This window comes from Phaethon aethereus (genome assembly GCF_964289735.1).
Source record: "Phaethon aethereus genome assembly, chromosome: 2".
Lineage (NCBI taxonomy): Eukaryota > Metazoa > Chordata > Aves > Phaethontiformes > Phaethontidae > Phaethon > Phaethon aethereus.
The window spans coordinates 118,886,388-118,913,184 of record NC_138582.1 but is presented as its reverse complement, the minus strand read 5'-3'; the positions used below and the strand labels follow the sequence as shown (position 1 = coordinate 118,913,184).

At 39.9% G+C, this 26,797-nt stretch overlaps 1 protein-coding gene across 1 annotated transcript in view; it reads left to right on the top strand.

Moving 5' to 3' along the window:
* Window positions 1-26,797, top strand: part of ELMO1 (engulfment and cell motility 1) — a 256,338-nt gene that overhangs the window by 81,416 nt on the left and 148,125 nt on the right. The window contains exons 13-14 of the mRNA XM_082014822.1: window positions 8,380-8,484; window positions 22,580-22,688. Coding sequence (XP_081870948.1) covers window positions 8,380-8,484; window positions 22,580-22,688 — 214 coding nt within the window. The remainder of the gene's footprint in view (window positions 1-8,379; window positions 8,485-22,579; window positions 22,689-26,797) is intronic.

The following is a 26,797-nucleotide window of genomic DNA, read 5'->3' as shown; positions in this document are numbered from 1 at the left end:
TGTTCCCCTTTCTCTCATTCCTCATGGTCTTTTTGCCTGTTGTAAGATTTAAAGGACAGTAAATAGCATAGCACACAAAGTATTTAGGTTTTCTTCAGTTACAAAGAATTATAGACATTCTTTCTGAATGTGTGATTTCATTAAATTAGGCCTGTGAACGAGTTAAAAGGCAAGGGGAGAAAAGCGACTAATTTGTGAATAACTGAATTATTTCCCCGAATCAAAAACACCTTTATATCTGAATTCTGAATATTTTGCTTGATGTAGTCAACTTGTTACACAGCCCCTACATGAGCCGGAATGGTACGTGGTCTTTTAAAAATTCCTTAATTTTCTTAAATCTTCCTACTTTTTGGTGCAGTTCCATCTTCTTCTTGATGTCTGTCTGGAGGAAACTGGAGGCAGAGCTGAACAATGCCGGACATGCAAAACATATCTGCATGTTGCAGAGCACAGCTCCAGTCACAAGAACTTCACATTCCTGTAGAGGGAGGCAAAGAAAAATGGAAGTAAAATGAACTGAAATTGCTCAATAAGTGGATCCAGTGGTTTTTTGGCTTTTTTTTTTTTTTTTAAATTACCTCACTGAGGGCAGTTGAGGGTATGCTATAGGATGGGCATAGGCTATTGTTGACTTAAGACAGAAATACAGACTCAAATGTTTTAGGAGGGTTTGGTCCCTTTTTCCAAACCTGTCTTGAGATCTACAAAGCTTGGCTGTTTTTACTCAAGCAGGGGGCAGATTTGGTCGTAGAGCTAGTCTTTTTCTATGGGGGGATGCATGTCCAAAAGGTAGCTAAAATATCATAGATGTTGTGATAGTTCCTTAACCGTTACTTAGTTTTCAGCTTGTCCTCTGTGGCTACTGGAAGCTTGACCCGGCCACAGGTAATAAAAGAAGTGGCAGTGTGTGAACCACGGAGCTCCATGGTGGCAGCAGGCTTTTTTACCGAGGGCTGTGGGTCCGTACACCTAACCACAGATGACATTTCAGCTCAGTGCCCCGCTTTTGAATGTTGACAACCGTTGTATTCACATGGCTGATTCATTTTGAAGGGGAGTTTTCTCAGACACAGGGCTGACTTCTCTCTAACCTTTATTTGTACTAAACACAGCCTGGCCCTTTCCTTTTGCATGACAGCCATTTTAGCTAGTTGGCTTAAAGAAAAATGTGAAACCTTTCTGCAGAAATACCTAAAAGGAGAGCAAGATCTATCCCAGCTTACCTTTGTGATGCTTGGCACTGGGTTTAGGGTCCTTGCGAAGCTTACTGTTCTCAAAGCAACGCGGCTTGTAAGGATGCAGGGATGTCCCCAGCCACCGCAGTCGTTGTCATTAATGACGTCCCAAGGAAAGTATAATTCACTGCACAAACGGGAGTGCCAATTTTCTTGTTCTGTGGTTGTGCCATGCCTACCATACTACGTAAGCATCATACCCTTTACCAGAGCTGATAGTTGTTACAGCAGGAAAGATCCTATTCGGAGTTTCACTCAAGTCGTCTTAGTGATGGTGTATGGGAGAGGTAACTGTAGCTGCTTCCCATGTGGGTTCCCCGTAATCCTAATGATTGTTTTTACCCTAATTTTCCTCAATTGCTTATAATTTAAGTAATTTTTCTTTAAAAGAAAACACAACTGAAAGGTGTTTTAATTAACACACCTTAATTACGGAGGCAAATGTTACGTCAAAAAGGTTATGTCTGGATAAAATTGCCTGAAGTGTAACTAAAACAATCAAATGATGCTCTACTAGTAGTCTTATGCTTAGACTCAGATTCACGCAGCCCAAGATTTGGCAGAACTTGGTTTTGAACCTTTCATTTTACTTAATAAAAAGGTCTAGAGATTATTTTTCTTGTTGATAGGCTATGCAACTTGTGTGTTTTGGCAATACGCTAAAACATATATGTATGTACACTTGTTAACTATTTTGTATCATTTCCTTAACTTTTACACACAATGCTGTTGAAAAGCTCTACATTTCTCCTTAATAAGTAGTCTTTGAACCATCAGTCAGGACCATTAATGCTTGTACACCAATATACCAACAGTGCCAGCCATTATGGTTCAATAATGAGCAAAAGTCATAGTGTACCTTACTCAACAGACACTAAGCTTACTTGAACTCAAAAAACGCTTTTCATGCCAAAATTGGACTTAGGAACACTAAGTCTAACTAATTTACACATCTGATAGGATTCACAAACAGAGATAAAATTATTCAGGTAGATTTTGATTCTGCCGTGTCTGACTTCCATGTAGTTGCAAACATTTAATCTGTGTTTATTTACAAAATTCAAGTGTAGATGGATTAATTTTTCTCACTTGCTGTTCCTGCTAGCACTTTTCACAGTGTTTTCTCACATGACTGTCGTCTTGCTAGCTTGATAATTATCCTACTGTGTAGGATGAGAATTTGTGCATTAGATCCTATCTATGTAGAAAAAGCAAACTGCTTTAATGACACTGGTAAAATTAAACCAGTTGATCTCCTGATAAGCTCTAAGGTCATAAAAAGGCCTATATTTATAACACTATTTCTTTTTAGGTTGGGGATACTCCATGCCAGTTTATCCTGGCATACTTCTTGACTGCTTTAGTTCAAACAACACAAAAATTGCTTGCTGGCCGGGACATGGGTAATAGACTTCCACCATGATTCTGGAAGAACTTGGACCTATCTGAAAAGCTATAGCCTTTGATTGCTTTCCAGCTTCCCTGGCTGGAGGGATACCTGCCTCACACCCTTTGAGTTGAGCCTCTATAAAGTCTCTTGGGAATGGTCCCTAATTCCCTGCAGTGAAAGCCGTCTGGATTAGCTCAGGCCTTGTTCAACAGCGGTTTCGTCTAAAGAGGACTGACTTTGCCCAAAAGCATGGAACAGAAAATCTGGCAGGGCCTGCTGATGTGGCTGTTAAATGAACTGGTAATCTGAAGTGTGTGGAGTAGTAATAAACTAGTATGGCTTTTAATTTCTTGACCTGCTCTCACTACATCTGCGAGTGGATGTTTGGCTGTTTATTCAATTATTCTGTAAACTTAGTGGATACTGGGACATATCTGGTAGTAATTTCCCATGCTGAAAAAATGTAATTGAAATGACCATGTCCCATCGATTCAGTTTAAATATCCCTGAGAGAGGAGATGAGCTGTTACTGCTTGATAACTTAGTTTGCCAAAAAAACATCACTTGAATAGTAAGAAGTCAGCAGCCTGTGCTAAGAGTGTATCCAACTTTAAAGTCTGTCCTTGTTAACCGAAATAAAACCTGAAAGGTGGTTCATAGTTGTCATGCATTTGACAAGATGTGATCACTCTAAGTTAGAGCACTCATTTTAGATTATTTTAGGTTTTCAAAACTATTGCTAGTCCATAGGGCTTAAGATCTTGGAATCCAAAGCATTTCCTCCATGTAACTGTAAAGCTGTAATATAGGTATGTATAAAATAAAAAGAATTATGCAAGAGCTTTACGTCATGCTTTACAACGTGTAATTTATTCATGGTTGGAAACATGCGGTGCTTGTCTTTTGACATGCCTTGTCATGTTTTATTTGATGATTTTAGCTGATTTATTTATGCCACCATAACGTTCAGATTTTTGCAATTCTGACCACTATAGCATCCATTTATGATTAGGACAGATTTCTGTTGGTGACTTATGTAGAGCTCTATGATGCTTTACATTAGATTACATAGTAGCTCAGTGAATCAAGGGAATATGGTATTCAGATTGTGATTTTTTTTCTTTTTAATAGGGCAAATTATGTGTAGGTTGTGCTTATGATTTCTTTGCTGTTGAGAAGGTCAGTTTTATATTGGTGAGTTCAAACTTGATCCAGAAAGGCTGTTGTTTAACATGTTAAGTAGATTGGAGTGAGTTGTATTATTGAATGTATACATTTTCAGTCTACTAATATGTATTGCAAAGCTGTCATTAAAAAAAAAAGTTAAGCAAGTAGAAATGGCCAAATTTTTGCTGAAACATGAAGCTGGGGAAGGTTTTTGCTGTGGAACCAGGTGACTGCTTTTCTTCCTAGCCCACAGAACAGTGGTTTAGATTTAAAAGAAAGAAGAAAATGAATAAGTGCAAGTAACTGAAGATGGGAGACAGTGATTACTGTCCTTTGCACTGTCTTTGTAGGCAAATTGTTCCCATTTCTGTAGAAAAAAAAAAATATGACCAGTTTTGAGAGAGTTCATTTTAGATCAACACTGTTTAAATTGGACACTTCTTTTTCAGATGTTCTGAAGTTCTTTTATCATTAGTTCATTTACAATCCTAATTCCTCCCTGGGATCCTCTGTAGCATTTTTGTCATAAAAACTTACAGAAGAGAGGTGTACAGAACAGCGTTTTACCTGAAGTGCTTTGGGGTTGGGGAAAACAGAAGTTTGCTCTTCTGTGTAGAACAGCTATTACCGGGTCTAGCACCTACTGCAAGCAGCGTTCAGGACAAACTAGCATGACATGGCAACCGATTGACATAGTTGAACATAGCACTGATGCAAAATCTGTGATAGGCTGTCAGTATCTGTCAAGACAGAAGTAAAAAATTTGTGCCTAAATAGGCTGGGAACGTAGGGAAATAAATGGTTTCTGTGCTTTAGCATGTTCACGTGGAAGACGCTGTTGTTAAGCACCGCTCATTCCTTACATTATTCTTATTCCACTGGCAGTTATCTACAGACAGTACACCATCCCTGCGATTAGGCATCTCGGTGCGAGGACACATTCTTACGACTGAAATCTATACATCCCTCAGAGATTGCCTTGGAAGCCCGGCGCAGGGCAGTGGAGCCATTCAAGGCAAGAGAGAGAGAAGAAAGCTTTACGCAGCTAGGACTGCATGACAGTGCTAAGTTGTCTGAATATAATTACTGCACTGGTGTTTATCCAGAATAGCTGTAATCTTGTGAAACTCGTCACGTGATTTTTTTAATGGCATAAACAGACATGATTTTGGATTTACATCTTATTAAAAAAAAAAAAACAAACCAAAGAATTTTCGTTTCTACAGTACCTGACTAAGCTGGCTAACAAATTCTTGATGCTTTTAGTATATTAACATGTGCAGTATAAGAGCATAAGCTGCTAAATACAGCTCAGATGCTGAAGCTGAAAGATGCATAGGTAATACTCAATCTAATGGAAAAAGTCAAAAATTATCTGAAAAATTGGAGGTAACAAAACTGTTCCATTTTTATTTCTTACTCATGGCTCTTTATAAAGAGAAAACTGCAATAGACTTCGTACCTAACAGAGGCAGCTAATATGCCTGAAGCATTGTGTTCCATATATTTAATAAATTATGTTGTAAGTGGGGGTGTTTGCATAATTCTGAATTATTTACTACAGCATTTTAGATAATTTAGCTTTGTATCTCATTTCTAAACCCACTCTCGATAAGTTAATATTTCAACCACAAACATTCAATGTGTTAAGAAAAGGATGATTTTAGGGGAAGGGAGGAAGAAGGAAGCGAACAAAGCAGCTGGCATTCCTTTTGAATTTGAAGAACAATTGAAGATAATGTATTGTCTCACACATGCCAGAACTGTCTTGCGGATCCTCTGCTATTATCAACTGGCATATTTCCAGTTACTTGACTTAATAGAGCTGAAGATCAAGCCCTAGTTATCCTGGGATCCAAAGTGACAGAAACTTTAGGAACAAACAACTGAAACAGCTGAATTTATAGGCTTGACTCAGAGAAAAGTAGTAAGTGATGGAGAGATGGCTTTTCTGATTGAACACAGAACTAGTAGTGATGGTGAGAGACAAAATGAGTCATCCGTACTAAATGTGGTGAGATTTCTCAAGTTCCCACTGTTTTTTTGTCGACGTTTCTATGTGGTTTGGGATGTAGAATGGGGTGAAGGAAAGAACTATTCAAGCGACAGACAATGTCAGCCTTTTTATTTCAGTATCTTGCTTTTATTTTAACATTGTTTGTAAATTCCAGTGAAATGAGTGCTAATATTAGTATCTGCAGAAAGGTAGCTGGATCTTGATACTCTCTGCTTGCCAGGTATCTATCCAAGTATATTCTACCTGTGCTGTAGCTTGGGGGTAGAAAGAATATGTGCAGCTCTATGCTGAAGTTCTGCTTGCGAGAGGCATTGTAAAACTGGTGCTGTGTGGTTCCTTGTTGATAGCCTCCCAACAGCTCTCCCAAGGAAACGTGCGCATAGTGAGGCTAAGTGTCATGTTCCCCAGGAACTGTACTTTACGCCTAAAATGAAGGTTGTTTCAAATACATGGAAGGTCCAGGGATAATGGCTTTAAACTCAAAGAGGGTAAATTTAAATTAGATATAAGAAATTCTTCACTATGAGGGTGGTGAGACAGTGGAACAGGTTGCCCAAAGAAGTTGTGGATGCCTCATCCCTGGAAGTGTTCAAGGCCAGGTTGGATAGGGCTTTGAGCAACCTGGTGTAGTGAAAGGTGTCCCTGCGCACGGCAGTGGGCTTAGAACTAGATGATCTTTAAGGTCCGTTCCAACCGAAACCATTCTATGATTCTATGTTCATGCTGGGTTTGGCAGGAGGGGGGCATTTGTGTGTCTGCCATACCCAGCCTCTCAAAAACTGCACTTTCCGGAATGCTTGAAAATGGCTGGGAGGGAAGGTTTTTCCTTCCAGAAGCTGAAGTCTTTTGGGCTTACAATCTGTGTAAAACAGTCCTGTACTGATTTTAAATGTTCTGACTGATAAATGTGTTGCACGTGGAAGGTGGAAGGTTGAATTGGGGAAATAGCCACAAAGAACTTTGGTCCATCATTGGGTTGAACAGATGAAAGTCTAAAAAACAAACATACCACACCCCCAAACCCAAAAAGGGTAAAAAAAGGCCAGTTTTTGGAAAACACAGCTCTGTAAGCCTTTGTTTTCCTGCTCTAGACTACTACGGTTCTGAAATATCTACTGAATATAAAAATCTAGGATTTCAGACATCCTCTTGATTCCCTATTGCAAAATGATGAGCCTATGATTGCGTTGCTTGTATACCACTTCTCCTAGGTGGAGATGTAAAATGAGTAAATTGTGCATGCCATCTTCAACCCAAAAATCTTTGTCTGCTTTTGAAGTGGCAGCAGCCATCTTAATGCATGATTTTCACATTCTGGTATTTCTAATCTTTCACGTGACTATGAATTAGTGACTGGCTAAAACCAACCTATCATACATCTAAAGTAAAGGTGGGCAGGAGAGTAGAATCTCATATTTCTACAGCTTTGTGGCCTGACAGAGTCGACAGCAGGAAAAGCTGTAAAAACCATGCTTCTGTCAGTGAGGTGGGTGGATCAGACCCTGGGCACACAGCAGAAACAGACTGATGGAAGAAGAAATCTGTGCTGATCTTTGCCAGTTAGTTTTCTGCTAGTAAATGCACTTTTAAAGTCTCTTGTCAGCTGGGTCTTGCAGAACGGAAATGCTGTCGCAAAGCAACTAGGGAAATCTTTCTCTGTCAGAATCATGAGTGGAGCTGGAGACATTGCAAAGGTGATACTGATAAAAGAGCATAGCAGACAATAGGCATCTTTTGATGGAGATGTACTCTCGGGTATTTTTTTTTCTGAGCCGCTTCTGTGGTGTTTTCGAGCCTGTCTGTAGCCAGGCAAATGTTCATCTCTAAAACATGAACTACATGATACTTATTCAAATCTACATTTCATTGCATCTAAACAAAAGATGGACTAATGAACATTTTGAGCAAATGTAGTTTTTCATGTAGTGTGTGAAACTGAACTTTTGAAATTTGTAGGAGTGTGTGGAAGCTAACAAGTTTTGGTTGCATTTGGCGTGTTCATTCATTAATTCCATAGTTGGAATTCACAGATTCAGAATGTAACAAAAAATTTTCCTAAATTCCACAAAGTGAATCTGTTCAATTTCATACACTTTTGTCTGACACTCTTTGTGTTCAGGAGCCCACAAGATCCAATAGACTTAATACAGCTTTTAAATCTAGTAGTTTTTTCTCCTTTTCATGATTTATTTGAAATCATTCCATAGCAGTTGTATAAATAAGTGTTTTGGTGGCTTTTTGCATATTTATTTGCGTTTTAATGTAAATAGCTCTTCTAGTCTGTAGCACCACCGAGGGGTGGTACTTCCATGAAAGATTTGGAGATCTGTGCTTCTAAAACACTCAACCTTGGGAAACTCCATTCCATAGCTACAGAAGTGAGTGACTGACATGCCAACCTCATAACCTTCGCATTTGGCTTTAAAGCTCTTTGAGGCATGGACCATTTCCTTGTTACAGTTTTCTGCTCAGCAAAAAGAGCACAGCATGCTAACAGGGTGCACATCACTGGGGAGCTGATAGCTTTTGTAAAGATGCTAATTGAGTGATCTTGTTATCTTTTACAGAATCATGTAAACCCAGCAATGGATTTTACACAGACCCCTCCAGGAATGCTAGCCCTTGACAACATGCTGTACTTTGCTAAACATCACCAGGATGCTTATATACGGGTAAGGCTTCTTCTCATCTTTGAGATCTGTGCAGCTGCCTGTTCACACTGATTATGTCCTGTTTACAGTTGACTTTTAAGAGGAGGTTCACAATCCTGGTATCATTAACAACAAACTCTAGGAAGGCAAACCATGTAACGCTAAAACATAACAAAAGTCTGTAAAACTTCGGGAGAAAGCTGTACAGTGCTCTGTCATCGCTGAGTCAAATATTTTAGATATAAATTTTTGCAAATACTACTTTTTGCTGAAGCCTGCAAAGAGAAGGGAGACGAGCTTGTGCCTTTTTCAGGTGCGTGATGGATGTTCATAAGCTCAGAAATGAGTAATTGTGCAGAATTCCCTGCCCTGCTCTAAGTCTACCAAAAACTGTCAGGGTTTTCTATGGAAAAGAGGCTTTGATGAGCAAATGCCTTGGTAAGGGACTGGGTTGGCAGTGTCTTGAGAGTTAAGATGCTATCACTAAAACTACTGCTAGAAGTGAGGTAATGCTTGGAGAAAAATAGGTAAAAAGCATCATAATTCACTTGCACAACCTGTTTCTGCCCCCTGCCCACTCCACTTCCTACATTTGTTACTTCAAGTTTAGTTAAAGCAAGTTATGTGTTGCATCCTTACAAGAAGAAGCATACATCTGAGTAATACCTGCCTGTGAATAGAACGGCTTTTCCTGACCTTTACTGAAGTCGAGTATTTGCCAAGTGTAAACCTAGCAAGCACAGATGGGAGTAGAGGATAGTCTAGAAAGTCAGTGTCTTGAGATGGTAGGGGTGGTTTAACTCCTCAAGAAAAAGTGCACATACAGACCTGCTTAAAGAAGGTTGTGTATAGCAAGGAGACAGCAGACATACCAATCATTTCTACTACAAAATGAAGACGGAACTTTTAATATGCATTATTGTCTCATTTTTGCTCAAAGTAGAATAGTGTCAAAGCTCTGATAGGTTTGTAAAGGACGTGCTGATATCCAGGCCAGAATGATCCATGTACATAATAGGAGACCACAAGATTGTCAGATCTGCTCTTTAAATATATCTTTCTGCCTCAATCTGAATCTAGCAATAACTGTTAAAAGAAACTGTTGTAGCATGCAATACAGCAATATTTATCAAGCCCTATAACCCCTTGAAATTAAGAGTTATTTCACATACTGGGCAACGAGTATGTTTTCTGGATAAACTATGCTGAAGTGTGGTTTTGCTTATAAAAAGTGAATGGGTTACTTTTTCTCATTAAAATTTGGTAAGATCTGGACAGTGCTACTTCATAGGCTTCTTTTGAAAATTCTAAATTCAGAGAATATGCTTATGGGGGGTAGCCAGTGCTCTAAATGAGAGAGTTGTGTTTTAAAGAAGTCTGAAAGAATTTAAAGAATACAGAAATTCTGTTGAAATAGTGCTTTCATTGTCATATCTCAATTTTTTCGTACTTTTCATTTTGCAAATGCGGTCTTAAAAACTGGGTTCAGCGTAGCATGTAATTAGCCACTCTTTAAAAAGGACCTGGGTGCTGACTCAGCTTTGTTTCTATAATGCAGTCTTTTTGCTGCTGCATTAGTGAGAATTTTTGTTGTTTTGAGATGCCTGTTTTCATTCTTGTGGGGTTCCTGTTAGGAGAGTGTCTGGGTGCCTCATGTATTTCCCCCCTGAGAAAGAGTACGTGTACACTCAACATGCCACACTGAGGCATGCTCAGATTAAATTGCTTGCTCAACGCCGCTTTGGGAACTGCTAACGCACCTTGGGAGTATGTTAGCCTACCCATCTTTCCCGAGTAGTTCTATTTAGTGCTTATACTAGCATCGCTGGCATGGTAGCTCTCTGATCTGCGGTGGTCCACCTTGTCATGCTAACAGCATGCTGAACACCTCTGAGATGAACAGTATTGTGCAACTCCTACAGTGTTGCTAGTCTTTGATCGCAAAAGCCACCTACTTTCTATCTTTTCATCTCCTTGACTTATTAGCTGGTGCACATTAGTTTCCTGTGGCCCCGGATATGCCTGTTTCCTTCTCATTTTGAATTCCTTACTTCATATCTAACATTACCTTTTCTTCATGGCCTTTGGCTCCTAAAGCTCCCACAACACCAGTTAGCTCTACTTGTACAGCCTGTTGACCTTGTTTATTTTTTCAGGTATATTTCCATTCCTATACCCGAACAGAAATTCTCTCTGTGGGCAAAGTTAAGTTTCCACAAGAAATAGTTAGCTATACAAATAATACTTGCATACTGAACAACTTGTTTGACAGGAGCGCTTATCTTACTTTCATTGTTGATAGTAGGAAATGTTTTGGTTCCTAGGAGGAGAGGTTATTTTCAACTGTGCCCTTTGCAATACAGTTGATTGCTGTATCATGGGTTAATTCCTAAGCCCCCAAATGAGGCAATATCTTTGTTGTGCAGTAGTTAAAAACTGATACTGGAAACTAGAGTTGGTTTGAAATGATCTTGGAAAATACGAAGTTTCTCCTGACAGAATGTGGTATATTAAGCGAAGACACTATCAGGAAATCATGATGGTTTCACTGAGTCTACTGGCAGTGCTGCATTTTAATGGGCAGCACGAATCATTGCAGTCTGACCTGCCGCTTTCTTAGGATGCCCCAGCTGCATGGCCCTTAGCAAGGTATCTTCTTGTATTACTGAAGAAAACGGATAAGGAGAAGTTAGAAGAGAAGACAGGCAATAAATAATCTCTTCCCTTTTCATTCCTTGTTCTGCCTCTCATAAGTAATTCTGCTTAGAAATAATTTGCATAATAAATGGGTTAGTTAAGTGGGAAGGATGTCTGAAACTGAAGTGCCCTTCAGTAGGGGGTGGCAGTGGGGCTTCAAAGACCGGTACCAAACAGAAGTACTCATAGGAAGAGTAAATACAGTTGCAATGTGTTGAAGAACATGCGTATGAAGGCAGCGGAGCAGATGGGTAAACCTGCATCTTGAAAACAGAAAGCATTTCAAGGAGAAAACATGGGCATCACACAGTGAAAGAGGAAACAAAAATAACCAAACTTTGTTTCCCTGTTTGACTCTTTCTTACCTACTTCCACACAATCCATTTCTCTCATTCGCCTTTTTCCTGTTGGATACTTGTTCCTGAAATTACAGCAGTATGTTTTCTTTACTTGCTGTCTTCCTTCAAGTAAACACGGTGTTGTTTTTCTTTATTTAGACTTTGAGTTAATTGTTTTTGAATCTCAGCTTCTGTTTACTATATGGTATGACTGGAGCCTCCAGCAGAAAGGTTGTTTAGTGGAGGGGGAAAAAATACCACTTTTTCTTTGATTTTTGTGGTGTCCTTAGCTATCATCTGGATTTTTAAAAAAAGTCACCTATTGAATTAGTTTCCTGTTGAGTTAGCTTTTCTTTCTCTTTCTTATTAATTGTCTGGTGCTATCAGTGACTGATAAGCACTGCATTTTTTTCATGTTCCACTTAAATAATGAATTGCTATCATCAGAGGCTTTGCTTTTAAAAGGTATTGACATAGTATATGGAATGAATTGATGGAAGCAATGTTGAATCTCTGCAAGAAATTTTAAAAGTTTCCACAGGAAATAATTGGCAGCTTCCCAAGATACATAATTATAGGACAGTCAGAGTGTATAGTTAAAGTGAACAGTGAAGAAAGTGATTGGAATAAAGCTTTGTGACAGAAAATATCTTTCTGTTGCTGTTCTTTTGGAGCAGACAGGTTCTCCCCCCCCCCCCCCCCCGGTTTCCAAATTACTCCTTTCCAAAACTACTTCAGCTTCATGTTCTATTAATTTAAAAAAATAAAATTGTAAGTTACCATTTGAAACAGACTTTATTCAGTGCAGACATCTTGAGATTTTTCGTACTGGTAAGTTGCAGCAGTGTCTTCAAAATTTTCCTGAGTGTAAAAAGGGTCTGAGGAAAGACCTTTCCATGGAAACACTATTATGCTGCCACTGCTATTAGTATCTCCATTTATTGGTGCTTTGCCATTGATTTGTTTGAGAATTTGTGGTGCAAGACTATTCAGATCCATTTTGTTTTCAAGATACGATGAGAAGAGTGGTATAAATATATGAAACTGAAATGTTTTGTGTGCATATGTGTTTGTAGGTGTGTATTCATTTGCCTGATTTTATTTTTGTATGCATGCACTTCAGTGATTACTAATATTGGTGTGAAATAATGATACTTACTTAATTTGGTGTAAAGTACAAGCTAAAGGAACTGAAATGGAGCAGTCCTTTTATTTGTAACGCAAAAAGAGAAATTTGGTAGTTGTTGTCTTGTGTTTAAATGTGTCATGTTTGTGCCTGGGATGCTTCTATAGAAGCACTTCGCACTGGTGAGGCCACAGCTCGAATAGTGTGTCCGGTTTTGGGCCCCTCATTACAAGAAGGACGTTGAGGTGCTGGAGCGTGTCCAGAGAAGGGCAACGAAGCTGGTGAGGGGGCTGGAGCACAAGTCTTCTGAGGAGCGGCTGAGGGAACTGGGGTTGTTTAGTCTGGAGAAGAGGAGGCTGAGGGGAGACCTCATTGCTCTCTACAACTACCTGAAAGGGGGTTGTGGTGAGGTGGGTGTTGGTCTCTTCTCCCAAGTAACCAGCGATAGGACAAGAGGAAATGGCCTCAAGTTGCGCTGGGGAGGTTTAGACTAGATATTGGTAAAAATTTCTTTACTGAGAGAGTGGTCAAACATTGGATCAGGCTGCCCAGGGAGGTGGTGGAGTCACCATCACTGGAGGTGTTCAAAAAACGTGTAGACATGGTGCTTTAGGGTATGGTTTAGTGGGCATGGTGTTGTTGGGTTGATGGTTGGACTTGATGATCTTAAAGGTTTTTTCCAACCTTAATGGTCCTATGAAACACTAGCTTTGCAGTTTTGATAAGGTCACCCCTATATGTGCAGTCAATGTTTGTTCAGGTGTTCTTGACAGCAGGCAGCAAAATCAAAGCTACTGCTCCAGTTGCGAGTAGACTGCCATTCTACTTGGATCTTGGCTAATGTAACAGTGTTTCGGGTAAACTGAATTTGCAACAACTACACCTTAGCTTCTAATGCAGTACCATTGAAATATTCCTGTCTTTTACATTTTCCTCACAGTCATCTTAACTATAGTGACAACCTTCATCTGGGAGGGAGTGTAGGATTTTAGTTAGAGGTTATTGGGTTTCGCAGGAAGTATCTGAGTCAGAAAGAAGTCCTATAGGACATTCTCTGGTGTGGTCCGCATTTCTCATTCTAATGAATTTGTGTTTGATGACTGACAAGTTAGTCACTTGTCTGTATTTTTCTTCTGTGCTTATAACCAGCCATATTCTAGCAGGTCGTACTGCTGCTTTTTGGGGTGACATTTTGCCTTGAGAAGACACATACTGTGTCTCCTGGTTTTGTTTAAGCACAAGAGGTTGGTGCTTCAGGCAGTAACTGCAAATAAACTTAGCATCTCTGGGTCTGAGTGTTGGCTGTCCACCTGTTCGGATTCTGCCCAGCTGGCTACCCAATTCTTTGCTGTTTATTAGATTAGTAGGTTCTTCATGTGTGTAGGGTAAAATAAGTGTTCCTTGGAAAGAGATCATTTTACTGTAGCCTGAAATTCAAGTCCCTCATCTGTAGAAGAGAAAGTTTATCCCTTTTCTGACTGATTTTTATCTATTTCATGCAAATATTTGTTAGATATTGAGTGTAAAATTTTCAGCACAAAATGTTGTCACCAAGGTGGGAAACCAGTGTTGAAATCCATGCTGAAAAGTTGGGCTTATTAATTCCTTGCTATGTTTTATAGTGGATCCATTGCTACTACATTTTTGTGAATAATGTGTAAGATATTTAGCGGTATGCTCCTAAATTTTTTGTTCTTGTATTTAAAACAAATTTTAGAAGTTATTAAAATGCTCCAAATCAAAGCAATGTCTGGACTTTGATTGAGCCAAGAGTTACTTTGATTACCTGAAAATTAAAAATGGAGCTGGCTTATGGTCAGTAGTAAAAAATCCCCTTTCCCCTGTGTCTGCTGAGCTGGAAAATAGGTTATTAACACAACTGCGATGCAGAGACACTTCTTCCCCAGCAGCTACTTGAGTTGCTGCTTTTGGGGGGATTGAGGAGGGAGTTCTGTTCTTTTTGAAGCCTTCAGAAGTCACAGTGGAGGAGCAGGTGCTGTTTGCGAGTGCCGGTGATGCAGGCAAGAAGATTGCTGGCATCCTGCAAAGACCTTTCAGAACTTCAATGGGTTGAGTCACAGTCAAACTGTCTGCTGTATACTTTCTAACCCATGCAGTTGTTGCACAGGAGACAGCCTACACATCCTTCCGTCAATTCACAAAGTCTCCTAATGCCTACTCATTCTAGCCTGATCAGATATGAGTAGTCCAACATATAATTTCAGCATTTTCTGAAGTAAAACAGCCTGATTTCCACCACGCCATTTTTTTCCCCCAGAAATTATAAGAAAAGGGATGTAATTTATTTCTGTTCTGCTAAAGGTAGAAAGAAAAGTGAGCTTTATTACATGTGTCTTCCTGGTGTGTTTTGTGAAGGAATGCAGTTTGCCACGTAAGACCTAATTGCCTAAGCCCAGTGGTTCCCAGCCTGATAATGTGTTCCTGCCTTCTCTTTTCTCTGCCAGTCTTTCCATTCTCTGTTCTTACCTTCCACACAGATACCTAACTGTTTTCTCTGCCTGCCTTTTTCTTTTTTCCCAAACGTCACTCAATGTCTCTGCTTTCCATACTAACACACCAGGAAGTTGTGTGGTTTCACTCCGAGGACCTCCATCACTGATGGCAGAGCTGAGGTGGGTCCTCGACAGGAGGCAAAAGCCTGGAGTGGCTGGTGGTAGCGTAAATGCAATTAGTGCTGAGGGAGAGAGAGAGTTGTAAGGGAGTCATGGCACCCTCTGCGCAGCCCTGTGGGATGTTGCGCTATGGGATACACAGGACATCGTTACAGTCCTGCATATGTTCACTTCTCACCATTCATAGCGCATCTAAACCTTCCCATGTATATGGGAGTTGTTGGCTGAACGAGGTCCTGATCCAAAGGGCCCAGAAGTTGTTGCAAGGTCTAGCTATTGTCTTCAGAAGGTTTTGAATGATAGTGTGAATTGCAGCAGTAGCACAGAAAGATTTGGCTGGTTTTTGTGGACCCATGATGCTTCCACCTACAATGCCGGGAGACATGGGGAGAGAAGGCGACTGGCTATGGAGTCTCACAGGTTTTCAAATTTACTCTGTGCTGGGAGCTTGTGTGATGCCTCTCTAGCTGCCAGTCTCACTGATGTGCGATAAAGGTTGATGCTTTTCTAACATACCCATAGCACAATAATGTTAGGGCACTAATAGGGTCTGTTTCACATCATGCAAGAAAAGAAAATTCAAAAACTTGCTATGTTCTGCAGCTACTGCAGATTCCTGCCCTCCTCCTCTGCCACAGGTGAGCAAGGAGAGACTTGCAGGGAAAGCATTGCCTTCTTAGGTTTGTGTGGGGCATGGAGGGAGGAGGCCGGCCAGTAGTTTTCAAACTGGACCAGGTCAACACCAAATCACTGCCCCTCTGCCTGTGCCTGTGGGAAGTGAAGAGCTCATCCTTGGTGCTGCTTTGGGAGAGGACATTGCGGCAAGGCAGCTAGGCCTTCTCATTTTGGGCCTTACCACCATGCTTTACAGTGGTTTGGTTGGTTTTGCATGGAGTGGCAAAGAAAGGAGGAAGATATATAATACTTCAAGACAAACCACTGTGTATGTAGCTTTTGATGGAAAATAAAGGCAATACAATCATGCTTCACGCTAAGGTGTTTGTGTGAGAAGCAAAATTTATTGCTAGGTGGAGCAACTACAGAACCATCCAAATTTAGCTTGTAATAGTTTGGCACTAGATGTTTTTTTAAAACACGGGGAGAAAAACTACACCATAACTTTCCAGAAGAAAACCAACTGTTGGAAATTTTAAGCCATCATTGTTAGAAGTATTTTATGGCTGCAGAGCCAAACACTGGCTGTAACTTTACCATGACAGTTTGAGTTCCCCATCTTACCTATATGCTGTTACAAAATGACATAATCAGATGCTTTTCTTTTCCCTCCTGTCCTGTATCACTGTGTCACTGTCTCCTGGCTGCTTTGCCACAGTGGGCTCTGGGCCTTCTGCTAGCAATTCTCCCCAGGAGCAGCAGCTTACAGTGCATGTCCTCACCGGTGCACTGGTTATCCCCCAGGGGCTTATGCTTTGTATCAGACTCTTAGCATCTGATCCTTAACATGGTCCTCAAAGACGTCCCTCAAATAAAGGCATGGCTTTCCCATGCCACTCATGTTTCTCATGTGTTTCTCATGTCACTGGCTCCATTCTTTTTCAGTATCTGTAGTAGGTCTCGGCTCTTCTCTCTAATCCTGGCTTAACAAATTGTAATTCTAGTGCCTTCCTGAGGAAAGCAGACATAACTGTTGCTTTATTTTAGTTTTCCCATGAGGAATTTCTGTAATGCCTCAGGAATGTGAAGGAAGACTGAGATAAGGGGGAGAGCAAGCATGGGAAATTGAAAATAAAATTACAAAGATAAAAAGACAGGTTAGAGGGGACAGTGCTGAGTGAAAGATCTTGGAAGAACACTGATGCTGACGTTGAGGCAAATGACAAGCTGCCTTAGGAGGAAAGCAAAATTGGTGAAGAGGATGAATGGAACCTGAGTCTGTCTGTGGCAGAGTCCAGGAAGCATATCCTTAGGACTTGCTTCCTAGAGTTACTTCAAGCATCTAAATGAAAACGGAATGGTGAAGCCTACCATATGTAATAAGGAAGCTTAGGAAAAGGAAAAGCAGTGTCAAGAAAAGGAAGAGTATCCTTGCAATTTCTGGATATTAAATGCTGGCTGACTTTTCATTTCAGTTCTGAGGATCTTTTTACCATCTTTATGAACTAGCTCTTGGAACCTCTTGATACAGCAGACTGCTAGAAAACTTGGTCTCTATTAACACAGGATCATTTTAGATAGTACTACCAAATAGGTCTGGGGAAATGCTCCTTTTCAGTAGTGCAGCAATGCTTGTTGAACTGTCTGTGGTGGGATTTATTATAAGTATTGATGCACCTATAGTGGATCTTGCCTTTCAATTCTATATTTGCTTCCTAATCGTAATGAATCTTTATTCCATTGCCAAGCTCTGAGGCTCTTTCAGGAATCTGAGAATTACATCTGCAGTTGCTGTGGGCAGTATACTTTGAGCCAATTTCATCTTTAATGTGAGGGATTAAAGGATTGGCTAAGTTGATATTCCTTCTCAGTGAAGGAGGAATATTTCTGTCTGGTTTCATCCTTCTGGATTTTGATGAGGAAGCTTTTGAATATACCTGTCTTTAAAACTTTGCCTTTTGTCACTCATTAACTCTTAGTTGCAGGTGTAGGCTTCTTTATTGAAGTTGATGCAGATTTTTAAGCTCGTGGTAGTCGAACGTGCAGAATTCTTAATTCTTCAAACTGCCTGCCCGAGGGTGTGTTTTGTGCTCATGAGGTAGTGATGGACTCTATGAATAATTCAATGGAAGATCATAAAGGACCACTGCCATAAAGTTAGAAAATATTTTGATTTTGTTTTTTCTACTACTGGAGATTTTGTGTTATTCTTTTGTGATGTTGGCATGACATTTGAATTGATTTTATGTTATTTTCCATGATGGTAGATATCTTGTAATGGCAGGTGAGCCTTCTTTGGGTGATAGTGAGTACCATTGATTATAATACAAAGGGAAGTATAAAAGATCTTGCGTTAAAAATAAGAACTGAACATATTCTCTAAGGAGCAATATTCTTTCCTGTATCTCTCTAAATGTTTTGTTGGACAGTTGGATGTTGGAGGGCTGCGCTCCACTTCTTGAAAAGACTTTTGGCTTCAGAGGCAACAGGATACTTCAGGCAATTCATATGGCTAAATCCCAGAAGAAATTCAGCTCTCACCAGTTGCTGACCATTGCTGCCTGAAATTTCTACCTTGGGAAACATGATGAAGCCTTCATTTCTCTTTCTGATCACTCTTTGATTTTGTTTGGTAATTTGGAAATATTTGTCTTCCATTTACAGCAGGAATTTGTAAATAAGAGAGGAGAAATATATGGATTAGGGAACTTAAAAATAGTAAAAACTGTACAGATCTGTTTTCTGCTACAAACACTGTCAAATTCCTGTGCCTTACTAGGCTACAGAGCTTCATCTGTAGAACTGTCAAGAAAATGGATAACACTGGTTTCCTAAAAATTTCACCTTCTTGCATTTTTAAAAACATTTTTAAACCACTTCCTTTCTTCTCTTCTGCTAGTCAATTTATCTCATTCTTCTTGTGATGTAATTTGATTCTCTGTTCTCTTTCTATGCTTCTTTCACTCACTTTCTCTTTTTTCCTTCCTTTTTCTGAACTGCAGTTGTGTTTTGTTTTTTGAAGAACAATCTACTTTAAAAAAAATAAACTCTCCTGTCTTGCTTGTTAATATCTTTTCATGTCTCAAACTTTTCCTGGCTGCCCTCTCTTGGTAATTTTCTTTCCTTTTTGTTGTCCTTTTCTTGAGATTTTTGTCTGGATTTGTTTGCTTTTCCCTAAAGAAAAAAAATTAGTTACTGTTATTGACTGTTAAACATCATGGTGGTTTTCTGCTTTGCCTCATGGTGATGGGCAGTATTGACCAAAGGAACAGAAGAAGGGAAGAGGATCTGCAGCATTTAGTACTCCTGTACTGTGAGCGCGTTTTCGTTTTTGTCTGTATAACGTCTAGCGTATTAGAAGCCATGTTTCCATGTTGGGCCTCCCCAATTCTGTAGCTTGGCAAGGACTGAAGAAAGTTAAAACTGGCAGAAGTAGATTCCTAATATCAAAGTAAAGGACAGCCAAGCAGACCAGAACTGAGGTAGGACTGAAGGAAGATGGAATATGAGCCGGCAGTGTGCCCAGGTGGCCAAGAAGGCCAACAGCATCCTGGCCTGTATGCGAAACAGTGTGACCAGCAGGAGTAGGGAAGTGATCGTGCCCCTGTACTCGGCACTGGTGAGGCCACACCTTGAATACTGTGTTCAGTTTTGGGCCCCTCAGTACAAGAAGAACATTGAGTTGCTGGAGCATGTCCAAAGAAGAACAACAAAGCTGGTGAGGGGTCTATAACACAAGACTTACGAGGAAAGGCTGAGGGAACTGAGGTTGTTCAGTCTGGAGAAGAGGAGGCTGAGGGGAGACCTCATTGCTCTCTACAACTACCTGAAAGGGGGTTGTGGTGAGGTGGGTGTTGGTCTCTTCTCCCGAGATACTAGCGATAGGACAAGAGGAAGCGGCCTCAAGTTGTACCAGGGGATGTTTAGATTGGATATTAGGAAAATTTCTTCACCAAAAAGGTCAAACATTGGAACAGGCTGCCCAGGGAAGTGGTTGAGTTGTCATCTCTGGAGGTATTCAAAAGACGTGTAGACGTGGTACTTGGGGACATGCTTTAGTGGTGGACTTGGCAGTGTTAGGTTAACAGTTGGTCTTGATGATTTTCAGTGTCTTTTCCAACCTATATGATTCTATGGTGCCAAGAGTTCTCCTGCAATGTCCATGGTTTCTGCTTTTAAGTATTTGTTGCCCCCAAGTAAAATTTAACTACCGTACCTGCCAATTGTGAAATGTCTGGTGGATCTGCAACTCACTGTGGATATGTGAGGGGGAGGAAGATACTTCCTGAGCATTAATGATAGACCTCCATTTGAATGAAGGTTGTGTGGGCTTCGTGACTTCCTCACTACTTTCCTCTCCTTGCTAAAATAACTTTTGTGATAGAAACGTGACTCAAGCTAGCGGTATGCTCTGTAGACGTACAGAAGCATTTTCAGTCCAGAGCTGTGTGTTCTATTTCTTTCCCTGCTATTGTTTTCACCAATTTATGAAGTAAACATGTCCATTCCCTGCTTATTTCTCCTCCATAAGGTGATAAAGGAAATAACATTAAAATCATGCCCTTATCAGCTGTATTTATAGCATTTTACTTTGGAACAGGATATGAGTCGCAAAGTCGTGAAAAGAGTATTACAAATATAATAATGAATGTTGTAAATCTGTTGCCAAGATTAGGAATGATTTCTCTTTGGGTATTTATAAGAACCTCTTGTTTTTCTTTCCCTTTTTACCGTTGCTGATTCTTACAGAAGATTTGTACCTGTCAGATTTGCCTACAGATATTTAGATGTAGTAAAGGGCCTTCCATCTTCCTTTCTTACAGAAATGTAACGTCAGCTCTGCTTTGTTTTGCACAGCAAATGCTAAAAGATGATGCTTGCAGAGAGTGTGTCTGTGGATCATTTCAAGGCTGCTTTACATATTGATTACTCAAATTGCCATTTAATTTGCTGTATAGCGATACACAGCACCTTAACTATTTCTCTGGCATTCTTATTGATTGCTGTAATTCTGCCTTACATTATATGCATATATGGTGTCACCATTAAATATTTATGTGCTCATGAAATGTTAATACGTCGGGTTAATGTGAAACTCAACAAAATGCATTTGCCAGAAGCGAGCAGGAATGCTGATCCGAGTGCTTCCCTTCCCCTCCCCCCTCACCCTTTCATTTTGCCTCTTCATTGATTTTTATTACCAGTGTTTCTCTGCTGTACCTAAATCTGTGTCAAAGCAGCCCCCTGCTCCCGTATGCAGATTTTATGTTTTATTACGTGAGAGATAAAACACAGTAATAATAAAACAAGAGAAGTGATGTCAGGGAGGTGTTGAGACACAGCTTTACGCTGCGCTTGCGCTGCACTGTCATCGCTCCCGCATTTGAAAATGTAGCACTAACCTCCGTGAAAGAGACTGAAGCAGGGTGACTCATCCAGAATGCAAAGTCATATTCACATGTTCCTTGAACAGTGGCTGCAGCAATGTAAAACAAAAATTGCAGGGGTGTTTCTTTGATTTGATACAGCTGTTACGCAGCCGTGACATGGAATGCCTAGATGTAATTTAAACCAAAACTTTTAGAAGGAAAAGTAACTCCCCTTGGTGGACTGGTGAACATGATTCTGGCACTGTCCTGTTGGAAACGTCCAGTAAAAATTGGTGGGGATGAAATATTTATCATATCCCTAATGACTTTCTAAGCTTCTGTGGGAAGTCTAGGTGATTTAAAAAAAACAACACTACTGAAAAACAAAAGAAAGTACTGAAAAACAAAAGACGGTGATCATCCACTGCCAGAACATGGAGAGCAACCACCCTTTTACATCGCTGAGTGATGGGGTTGGGAGCAGAGTATCAGGTGGAGGCTGCACTTTGTAGGACTAAAATAGGTGCATGGTGAAGAGGCTTTGGCATGCGATGTTTTTTCTAGCCCCTGTTTTGCTTTCTTTTCAGGCTCATAGCTTCAATGAAATCTATAGTATTTTTATAACTGGTATTTTGTCTACAGTGAAATAGTGTAACTAATATGGCAGAGCTTAATGGGTATAAAAATGTCCAAGGAATTCTTTTCTCCTATTTATTTTGCAGTGTCACTCAACAGAGAATATAAAGGGTCTCCTTGAGTTGTTTTTGCGGCATTATTAGGCTTGATGCGAGAGTGGTCCATGAAGTGTTTTGCACGCAAGCGCAAGTTTCTTCCATAATAGAGAAAATGTGCACATTTTCTTCCTTTGTGGACTTCAGTTTGATTTTTGACACTTTGACCTGTCTTGGAGCCTGAATCCAAAATGCAATTTTTGTCCCACTTTTTTTTTTTTTTTTTAATAGTTCCTTCTAGGTGTGTTTATGTCTATAAATCACTATATCTAATTTCCTTTAACTGACACATTTGAAATGAAACCACTCTTTTTCTTCGGCTTCTACTGCAGTTTCTCCAAGCCAGGGGTGGTGCAGAAGAGCAACAGTGCATAGGAATGGCAAAGCTTCCCAACTGGTCATGGAGCAGGACTGCTTCTGTGTTGCTGACTGCCTCAGATATAGGTCATTTAGCTGGGGGGATGGCTAAGGTTTATGAAAACAGAGCCTCCACAGTTAGTTTCCTAAGTTCAGCCTGGTATGTCTTGTAAATACTGGATGTGGAAGATAGTACTTCAACTCATGGGTTCTTCAAACTGATTATTTTTCATTTTGATTCCTCCTTCAGATTGTCCTGGAGAACAGCAGTCGAGAAGACAAGCATGAGTGCCCATTTGGCCGAAGTAGCATTGAGCTGACAAAGATGCTGTGTGAAATACTGAAAGTAGGAGAGCTACGTAAGTTGACCTGTTTGACCTCTAAGAACCATGGAGTGAGTTCAGTGATACCTAAAGTTTATTTCAATGCAAGAACTTTCTTCTGAGAATCATTTCTCATTACGCTTACATAATTGAACACTGGCACTCAAAATTACTGTCTCTTTTTCTGTCTCTCTTATTAGTTTGTGGTCATACCAGGGATGAGGGTGGAGTAGGGGAAATGGGCACCCAGTCTTTGACTCTCTTCTAGATGAAGCAGGGCAGCTGCATCATTTCTAGAGAGGTCAGTTCATTTCCCATTATATTTTGTGTAGGAGACTTCATCATCTTACCATTCCACAGGCTTCTCCATAGGCTGGTTTTATGAGTATCGTAGTCATTCTTTGTGGGATTACTCATCTAAACTGACACATCCCATTTTCTCTTGGATATCTAAAGCTCTATCTAAATACCAGATGATATATGTAAAATTTACTATAACAGTGTGATATGAAAGATTGTATTTTAATGCAGAGTAAACAAGCTGTCTTTGGCTTCGATTACAGTCCCTTAACGAATTGTTAAATACTATCAAACAGAAAAGCATGTCTGGATCTTCATTAGTCTAGCGTGTTGGTGTTTATCAATATATATAAACTTCAGTTACCCATCAGTAATGTTTTGGATTTGGCTGCAGCCTGTTTTGGCAAGCACTAGCATGAGCTTCATTTTCTTGTTGCACAAGTAAGGGGCACAACTGAGATGCTGCGTTTCCTTCAGAGGCATTTTCTTCCTTTTGAATTTTTTTCCTAATAAAGATTTTTCTTTTACCTTTACACCCAAGGCCATGAAATGTAATGAGAGAAGAGCAATGCAAAAGGCAGCAAGAAAGCCTACAGGTATCACTGGTTCTTGTTCCTACCAGCTCTGCAACAGACATCAAAAGCTCTGTTTTAAAAGTATGATTTGGCTGTTAATACATCTAAAGCTTTTAAATGCAGTGTCTTCAGAGAATTTATTGACCAAAGGAAAAAATCTATCTCTGTGCAATGGGCCAAGAGAAAACCTGTGCATTGCTTGCAGCTTCCAAATTGACACTCAGTATTTGACAGACCCAGACAAATGATGTTTACTTTTGAGTACTGTCCTAAGTAAACCAGAGTTATCAAGGAGGACTTGATATTCACTATGTCTATAAATAATCAGTTCAGCAACTATTTTAGATGTATGGTAATGGTATGTGTTGTGTAAGGTTCAGACTGTAGTAGATATGTCTCCTTTAAAATGACCTTACTGCTGCGGTTGCAGTGTCTAATGCCAAATCATGCTTGATAGGTCTGTCTGGATTTTTCTGATGGTAAATGTATGAGGGACATATCATCTCAAAAAAGCTGTAAGCCTATTTGAATTAAGTGGTGAAGATAAATTTTATTTTTACGAATGCACAGAAAAATATCTGAAATCCAAAGTACGACTTTGTACCTGGTGTTTTTGTGTATGTCCCATCACTCCATGGGGCTTGCACTGCGCTTTGCTGCTGAGAAAGGTGATTGACCTAGAGGTTAGCCAGGTGTCTCAGATGTCTTCTTTACTGTGTCATAAAAGTAATTCAATAAATAAACCTCTTTTTTGCCACAGACATGTTTATTGTCCACATGCAGGGTCTACTACTATGTGGATGATTTTCTATGTATGGTACTGGTTATTCCAATTGCTTCTAACTTCTGCAGATAGCTCCTTTCATGTTTTAACTTTTTTGTATCTGGTCTTCTAAAGTGGGAACTTTCATTCTCTTATGAATAACATAAGAGAATTTGGGGTGGGGGCTCATTTACCATTTGGAGAAAATATTAAAGGAGAGCTATTTTTGCTATCTTAGCTTTAGAAAGAAAATTGTTTTTCTTGTTTGTTTTTTGGTTTTTTTTTTGGTTGGTGGGTTTTGGCTTTTTTGGGTTAGAGTAGCTCTATGGTTTGGAATTGTGGGGTTAGAAAGAAAACTGCAAGTCACTGGGATGCTAGGTGTGACGTTGTACAGAGAAGATGTGATGCTGAGAAGTGCACTGGTGCTTCTGTTGAAAGAAACCAGATGTAGCACAACTGACTTCCGTGAAGTCATAATAATCTACACCCACAGAGCATCTGTCTCTGGATGCGGCGATGAGATTGTACTGTAGCCGAATATTCACAGGGGACAGAGCTAAGGTTACCGCTAACTCATCTTGACGATTCACCTGTTCACCAGTATGTTTCCTTAATGGTTTTGTTTATGTGGAATTCTTAATTGTCATTTAAAAAGGCTGTAATAAAATACACCTTTAAAATAAAGTACAGAAAACAGATTTCTTGAAAATGGCTGTGACAGATGTGCATCTTAAATGACCTGTGATCAGCTGTATATTTGGTTGAGAAGTGCAAACTAGAACTGACATCTTAGGAAAATGTACATTCAGGTTTATTCTTCACTTGAAAATAAATACTGTATTGCTGAATAGGATTGGACATCTTAAAAATCAGTAGTTACAGTTTAGGGCAAAGGTGTCCCTGGTAGTTTGTATGTGGTAGGTTTCAAAATATGTATTTAGGCTGCCAGTGTTTCTTTAGAAATTCAAAATTAGTCATTATTGCTTTGGAACATAGAACTTTTTTCTAACAGTTTCTGGATTGTATAATTTAAAAGCCACAATAAATTACCTTTTGCTCATGAAATATTCAGCGGTAGAAACTTTCTTAAAGTGCAGAGTAGATAAAAGCTGCTAGATTGTCCATTATTTATGAAGAGCACTTTAATGCTGATTATATTCCCCTTGCTCCACTGTACTCAATACCTTCAGGCAATAAGAAGACATTTTACCATTTCTTTTTGGTCCTTTCAAGCATGCATTCATCCCAGCAAGAACTCACAAAAAAGTTCTAAAGGCATACCACCTCTCCTGCTTTTGTATTTCCCCAAATCCAGGTGATGGACTTCTTCATTCTTTGACTTTGGTTCCAAAATGTTCATGACTTGGAAATTAATCTCTTCTTCAGCAAAGCATTTAAGCATATATTTAAATCTTGTGTAAGTAAAGGAAGCTCAAGTGACTTGAGCATATGGTAACTGCTTTACAGAGGTGGACTTGCAGAGTAGAGGAGCTAAAGCTTAAGAGAAAGGTTGGTGTAGTGTTTAAGTAACAGGGAAGTTAAAATGAAACACATCCATAAGCCTCTTCAATGAAATCTCTGAATCAGGAAAGAGTGGGATATTTGACTATAAACCTTTTAATCTTGTGCTACTGTTGCTGTTAAAAAGGCATTGAAGAGAATGGCTTTACTGAGTACTTGCCAAGGCACTCATCTTGGCAAACACTATGGTAATTCTGATTTCTCCAGCCATAGCTTCCTTTGCGTATCTTGGCTAGCAAGCTGATTTTCTTCTTGTCCTCTTGTGCCTTGGAGCTGTCATCGGACAGTAACACTTACCCCAATGATCAGTCCTCCTCCTCCTCCTGTAGGGTAAGGCATTTTGGCGCTCCACACCCCTGGTACACTGAGAAGTTTACAAAGAGCAGGGAAGATCAGGCTATTTGTATTTCCTCCTTAGCAGCTATGAAAGCGAAGGTAACTTCCATCTTCCCTCTTCTTCCTTCAAGTTTCAGTACATGACGTATACGCTCAGGTAACCCACGTAACAGACTCCTGGCTTTGCTAGGAGGCATTAACATCACAGATAAATATAAAAATTAAAAACATGATCTAAAAGACCTTCCAGAACTGGAACTGGTGAATTTAGTGGGAAATTTTGAGTTTGCTAAAACCTAGTATTTGTCATAAAAAAGAATTTGAGCTCAGCATTTTGCATAAGTAGCCTTCATCCTCTCTGGTCTGTGCCTACAGTGTACCTCTGCTCCGCAGCTGACGCTGTTCCTACCTTCAAAAGCCCTTCAAACTCTCATTCCTGGTAGAAAGTGATACTTGATGGCATTACCCGATTTATGCAGAACTGGTACAGCCTCCCAGGCTTGTTGTCTTATTTCCGTACAGGTTCAACTGAAATTGTTTTGTGTTGAAGCTGTTGAGGAAGCTTGTAGCTGATAGATGAACAATGAATTAGTGCTGTGTGCACTGAGGAGATACACCAGAGCTGCAGTCTAAAGGTGTTCATAAGCCAA